Source organism: Macaca mulatta, chromosome 4 (assembly GCF_049350105.2).
Source record: "Macaca mulatta isolate MMU2019108-1 chromosome 4, T2T-MMU8v2.0, whole genome shotgun sequence".
Lineage (NCBI taxonomy): Eukaryota > Metazoa > Chordata > Mammalia > Primates > Cercopithecidae > Macaca > Macaca mulatta.
Genome location: NC_133409.1, coordinates 101,762,391 through 101,769,544, shown reverse-complemented (window position 1 = coordinate 101,769,544; position 7,154 = coordinate 101,762,391). Strand labels below are relative to the sequence as shown.

Sequence of the window (7,154 nt, the reverse complement as noted above, 5' to 3'; positions counted from 1 at the left end):
CTTACTGTTCTGATATAAGAGAGCTGATAAGTAGAAGCCCTTAGCTTTAGGAACCTGACAATATGTGAGACACACTGATAACAAAAAACAAACAAACACAAAACTCCAGATATACAGGAAAGTGAAAAGATCAAGTCAACTGTTGAAATGTGTGCTTTGGTACAGTCTCTTTCATTTAAAAATGCTGTGATTTTGACCTTCAAGTATGACTTCTTGTTTTGCTGGGGAAAATACAAAGCCAATTAGATGCAGATTCAAAAGAACAGAAGCAGGACATTTCAAGGGGAAGCCCTCATTGAGGACAGGAATGACCATAACAGTTATCTTTATTTGCCTTACCTGTAATGGATCATACTTGGCAACAATAGCTCCATCTTTAGACTAAGTTCCTCTGCTGAAATTAAGATTCCTACCTTCAAAGCGTGTTTCATCTGAGGAACAACCTCAGATGGTCATTGATAATTCTTATGCCATTGGTTTTGAATCCCATATTAAACCTTATCATGTATCAGAAGTGGACATGTATCTTATACAAATTTGGCACCAACAGAGTGGAAATTTATTTATTCATTTATTCAATATCTATTTATTGAGCACCTGTATGTGCAGTACTATTTTAAGCACTGGAGAGACAACAGTGAACTGAAAAGACAAAAATGTTTCCTCCTATAGAGCTTGCATTCTAGTGGGAGAGACAGACAATAAATAGTTAAATAGATAATGTCAGATGGCAATATAAAAGGATAAATAGAGTGGGGGCAAAGAAATGTGGAGTGTAGAGGTGACAGTATAGATAGAGTGGCCATGGAAAGCCTTACTGAGAAGGAGAGATTTGATAAAAGACCTGAAGGAAGTGAGAGATTGAGCTATAATATATCTCAGGGAAAAACATTCCAGCAAAGGATCCTTGGCGGGAGTGAACTGGATCATGCAAGGAACAAGGAGGCCAGCGTGATACCAAGGGAGTGATAAGAGGCAGAACAGCAGGAAATGAAGTCAGAGAGGCTGTGGGGACATGGACATGGTGGGGGCGCTCAGAGGTCATGCTAAGGACTTTGCTTGGCCTTTTACTCTGAGCAGTTACTTGAGGGTCTAGAGCAGAGGAGTGCCATCTGGCTTAGGTTTCAATGCATCACTGCAACTGGGGAGTGAAAGGCATGAAATTAGAAGCAGAGACCATTCACGTGGCCTTTGCCATAGTCCAGGCAGCTGATGATGGTGGCTTGGAGCCAGGTAGGGAGAGTGAAGTGGTAAGAAAGGCATACATTCTGGATGTTTTTAAAAGATGGATCTGGCAAGATTTCTCAATGGATTGGCGGTGTGTGTAAGAGAAAGAAGAGTCAAGAATGATTTGAAGATTTGTGACCTGAGTAACTGGCAGGATGGAATTACCTTTAACAAATGGGGAAGAGTATGGGAGAAGGAGGTTTCAGAAAGGAATGCCAGGAGCTCTGTTTTGGACTTGTTAAATTGAGACACCTATCACATATCCAGGAGGACAAGGGAGGAGAGGGTGAGGGGAAGCTGTAGACTTGAGGGTCATCAGCATGTAAATAGTATGCGTTCAAAGCCAAGAGGCTGGATAAGTGAGTGTAGATAGAAAACTGAAGAGTCCAAAGCTGAGCCCTGGGCACGCTTGTGTTTCGAAGTTGGAGGGTTGCATAGCAGTATAGGTGCCTGAGAGGAATGTACAGAAAGTAGGAAGAAAACTGGGCAATTTTTGTTTTCTGGATGCCAACTGAAAAAAGGGTTGCAAAGACAGTCTGTGTCAAATGCTGCTATTAGGTCAAGTTAATTGAAGACTGAGATTTGACCATTGGATTTATAATGTAGAAGTTACTGGCAATGGTTTGAAAAGCAGTTTTAGTGGGGTGCTGGGGATAAAAGGTTGATGGAATTGGTTCAAGAAAAAATGAGAGAAGAGAAATTGGGGACAGCATGTACAGACAAATCTCTCAAGTGTCTTGCTGTAAAGGGAAGGAGAGGAATGGGTCATCTATGAAGGGCGTGGCTGGGTAAGACAAGGTGTTCTTAAAGCAGCAGAAGCAAAAGCTGATGAGTCAATGAGTGGACAATCACATTTTAGCAGGACCACTCTGACCACTGTGTTGAGAAAAAACTGAAGAAATATCCTCTTAATATGAGGTATCAGTGGTGGCCAAATCCATGCTTTTTTATGTGCTGCCTGGTGGATATCAGACCTATGCATGGATGAGTCAGCAAGAAGCCAGGTCATTAGGATGAGAAACAGAGCTAGAACTTGTAAAGCTTGGAGTAAGACAGTAGAGATAAGTGTGGGAACATCACTGTTGGCTCTTTGCCAGGAATTCATATCACAGAATTGACCCTAGTGCCTTAGGAACCAAAAGTGGTGTGAGGACAGTGTCATGAACCCTCTCTTTCAAGTGAAGTATTAACCCTTGTTTTTCATATAACCACGAAATGGGAAGTTCACCATTTATTCTCAAGAGGTGGAGAGGAGGGCGAGTTGGATGGAGTAGTTAACCTAGTCCTCCCCTAGAATGGGAAGGAAAAAAATCATGTCAGCTTTCAGCTCTCTTGTTCCATTCCGTTCACTAAAGGTTAGGTTAAGGGGAGTTACTTTATTATGACACATTCCATTTGCAATTCCCCTGGGCAATTGTTCTACCCCCTTACAATAGTAGTCTCCAAGTAGCTCAGTGTCTAGACAGGACAGACTGGTAGCTTGGCTGTGGTGGAAACTCCTTTGGAAGGCTTCTTTTGACTTTCTTAACCATCTAGCCACATTGGAGCTTTGCTCTGTATAAAACTTTATTCTGACTTCTTCCCAGAAAAGGATGCTTTTGGGAAGACAAGGGTTTCCACTTTTCCCATCTTACTGTAGTGCCTATGCCCATGAAACTTAACATGTGAATAAAACTTCAGGAGAGTTTGGATATTTCTGGGATGAGATGGGGATCTCTGACGTTTCTTGTAAGAGGCTCAGGGTGAGAAAGTCCCCTGGGGATGGGTCATAGGGCAGAAGATGAGATTGGGGGAAATTAGTGGAAATAACTTGAGGAAGCTACATTTTGTTGAAAGTGGAATGTGAATAAGCAGAGCTACTTAAAGCATATTGCCATGGAAAACATAGATGCTGCATTATTAAAGAAATGTTTGGTAAATGCTGTTGGATCATGAGGATTCTCAGATTCTACCCACAGCCTGCCTCTCCCCAACATTGTCGCCGCCTGACTTCTCTGAAGGCTGTAGCCCTCCCATGCTTCACATTATTGCTGCTTTTTGATTAGCTCCCTGGGGCACTTAGAAGGGCAGAGGGAAGGGGGACTGGGCTGGGTTGAGGGCACACTTTCCTCTGCCTCCAGGAGTCAGTCCACCATTTGCAGTGTGAAAGCTGTCCTTAGGAGAACACCTTCCTAGTACACAGATTTGAAAAATGTCAATCAACATGATTCAATTCTAAACCGAAGATTTAAATATAGCATTGGTGTATAATTTTAGAATTTGCTTTTGCTATGCAGGCAGTTGATAAAGTACAGTGCAGGGAACTGTTATTTAACTGTACAATGTTTCTTCATAGTCCACACCTAGATAGTTGAGATTTTATTGTTTCATGTTAGTTGTACCTCAGTACATGTGGTGTTTGGTATTTGTCCTTGTCTTTTTTTACGCCTCATTTCTACTATATTAAAACGCAAAGTATACAATTTCTATTTCTTTGGCACTTAAGGTTAGACACATTAGTTTTTCAGAGTGCTGAATACACATTGTTAACCTCTAGGCAATAGTACGTGGAGGATGAAAGTATGAATTATGCAGAGTAAATTCTTAATCTGATTTCTTCACTTTGGAAAAAGTGCTACACATACATAATTTAATTAGAATAAAGCTTTGCGTTTAAACACATTTGATATTTAAACTCCAATCACTTATTTTTAGAAAATTGCTAAGCATCCTTAGTGTATTTCCACATAGATAAGCTTCTTAGTATAGGATGGATACACTTTCATTAGCTCCAGGCTGGGAAAAGTTGTTCCAGGCAGGTAGTGGTCAGAGCCCTGGTAAGGTGTGGCTGTGAGGAAGCCATGGCTAAGGTTACGGTAAATACAGGGACACAATGTCCCCTAGTATGATTGGAAACACATGGTTTTTAAAGTGAGGTAAATTGGGAGAAAATGACAATTCTAATGACAGTAGCCAGCACCTGTGGTGTACCGTTTTCTCACCTGTCAGACATTGCATAAAGTGCTTTACATATGGAATCTCTTTTAATCTGGAAAAGTGGGTCAGCTCTGTTTTTGTTGGAGAGCTTTTCACGAAAGAGCAATATCATCAGGGCTGTGATTAAAGCAGATTTGTACAGAAATAAAGCACAGGGAAAGGCAGAAGGCAGAGAGAGCACTCAAGAGGCCATCTGTATGTTCTCTGCAAGAAGTAATGACAGCCTGAATTATTCCATGGTGAACATAAGTGAGAATGCAAAGTTGCTACCTAATTGAGCTGCTAACCAATAGAGTTTCTGAACTAAAATTTGGCCCAAGAAGGCCTCCATATTTGCATACTTGCATTCTTAGGTATGAGCTGTGACCTAGCTTACTAGGTAAGCAAACTGAAAACCCAGCGAATGCTTCCATAACAATAGCTGAGTCTCAGCTAATCACACAGCTACACTTCAGGCACTCACAGGCAGACAGCTGTTCAAATGGTATTCAAATCCAGCTGTTTCCATACCTCGTTTCTTTTTCCTGTACATAATTTTCCTTTTTCTGTCCCTAAATCTTAACCAACCATGAGGCAGCCCAGAGTCTCTCTGAATCTGTTCTGATTCTGGGAGCTTCCCAGTTCAAGAATTTTGTTTTCCTTGCACAGTTAATATCTGTTAAATTTAATTTGTCCAAAGTTTTTCTTTTAACAGTAGGAATCCAAATACACTTAAAACTTGAGTTGGTAGTCTGCTAAACATTTTATTTTCTAACTCAACACACGAGTGGAATCTTGAGGCCCAAGATAACCTATGCTGTGGCCTAGGTTCCTTCCTTGAGATACGGAAACCATGAGTCAATGAGGCCTAAATCCCTTCGTGCTATCTGAGACAGAAACCTGGAGGCGGAGCAGACTCTTCCCTCCCCGTCATCCTTTCCATCTTATCAATCTCCAGCCAACTGCGGATCAGACTGTTGATTTCCTTTCATGTTTCATGTACCAAAGCCTCTCCAAGAAGCTCTGATTCTTGAATGTTCAAGTTTTAAACTACTGTGAAATACTAATTGCAGTATTAACTGTCTTGCAGATTCCATTGTGATTGGATTTTGGGTTGGTCTTGCAGTCTTCGTGATTTTTATGTTTTTTGTGCTGACCTTGCTGACCAAGACAGGAGCCCCACACCAAGAGTAAGTTTGGGCGGTTCCTAAATGTCTCTTAAGCCTCACAGGAGACTGAGGAAATGGAAACTACTACCCAGGGCTGGAGGTGCTTCCAGTGGATGAAGAGAAGGGGGTGGTTATGGATTTGCTGTCTGAACCCAGATGCCTGTGGATTGGATCCAACTATTCTCCTGGCTTTTTGTTTCTTGCGTCTTGGGCTTATTTTCAAGTGGACTTTTATGAAATTGGGTTTCTTGGTCCTTTCCTACAGTCTTAATGATGATGTGGGGCCTGATTTTTACATTGAAATGTTTATTAATTACAATGTATTTTATCCATATTCCCAAAAGGATTTAGATGATTCACCATATTAAAAACAGTGGAAAAGACAATAGCAAAATAGGATGAAAACTAGTTTTAAAAATTATTTCAAGAAGCAGAGTAATAGTTGTTCCTGGATACTCAACTCAATTAACTATTGACAATGATTAATAAATTTAACAGAGTTTTCTTGAAACTAGGATACAAAGGCCAACACTGTGGTTTACATAATTCTCATAACATGGTAGGACTTGTGATGATGCTGCACTTTGGACTGAAGTATTACATGACTGCTTAAAGAACACTGAGAAACATCAAAAAGCATTTGTTCACTAATGGCTTGTAAAAAATTCAGAAATATCTTAAAGGATTTATGTGTTTTATACCAAATTTTTAATAAAAGGGAAAACAGAGAACATTCAATACCTTATTAGTCAGCACCAGGAGGCAATAGTAATTAAAAGAGTTTTTGGCTGGTACGGTGGCTCCAGCCTGTAATCCCAGCACTTTGGGAGACCGAGGCAGGCAGATCAGTTGAGTCCAGAAATTCAAGACCAGCCTGGCTACGGTGAAACCCCGTCTCTATTAAAAATACAAAAAATTAGCCTGGTTTGGTGGAGGGTACCTGTAATCCTAGCTACCTGGGAGGCTGAGGCACAAGAATCACTTGAACCCGGGAGGTTGCAGTGAGCCAAGGTCGTGCCACCGCACTACAGCCTAGGCAACAGAGCCAGACTCTGTCTATAAAAAAAAAAAAAGCTTTTGATAAAGGGGCTGTTCAGAAGTTATGGGCAGGGAAGAGGGCAACTACACAGGCTCATGCAGGACAGCAAGGCTGGCAACACTGAGGAGCAGCCATCCTAGATCCCAGGAAGCAAGGGGTGGGGCCACAACTGGAACCCGCGAGTCTGCTGAGAGTAGCTGTGACTTTGGGCTGAGGGATACAGCTAGTCCAGTGTGACCTCTCAGGGAAGGAGCCTCAAAGTGAAGACCAATACCTCAGTCTTCTCCCTCCTTCCCATTTCTCATCATTGCTCCCCACTGGCTGAACACAGCCAGCAGCCAGAGGCTGCATCAAAGGCCATTTTCCCATGCACAGAGCAGGACAGGGGAGGGTGGGAGAGACCTGGGAGAGTGAATAGAATAAGTTTCACAGGATTTCAAAGATTTCAAAAAATCCTTGCATTTTTATATTCAGTATCTTATTTTTGCTTCACAGCCTGGGAGCAGCTCTCTTTCATGGTTGTGTCTCATCACAGACTCCAGCATCTGTTGTTCACTCTTCAGCCTGCACTTCAACTATGACAAATGCCTGTGCAAAGGGAACAGTTCTTGCCATCACTCAGCTATTTGTAGATATCAGGGGCTAGAAAGCAAAATGTAAACACAGCCACGTGTGGTGGCTCATGCCTGTAATCCCAACACTTTGGGAGGTGGAATTGAGAGGATTGCTTGAGCTCAGGAGTTTGAGACCAGCCTGGGCAACAT

At 41.9% G+C, this 7,154-nt stretch overlaps 1 protein-coding gene across 3 annotated transcripts in view; it reads left to right on the top strand.

Moving 5' to 3' along the window:
* The window catches only part of MRAP2 (melanocortin 2 receptor accessory protein 2), a 51,050-nt gene that overhangs the window by 23,487 nt on the left and 20,409 nt on the right, over nt 1–7,154 (top strand). For all 3 annotated transcript variants that reach the window (XM_077998381.1, NM_001261086.1, XM_077998382.1), the window contains 1 exon segment: nt 5,273–5,372. In XM_077998381.1, coding sequence (XP_077854507.1) covers nt 5,273–5,372 — 100 coding nt within the window.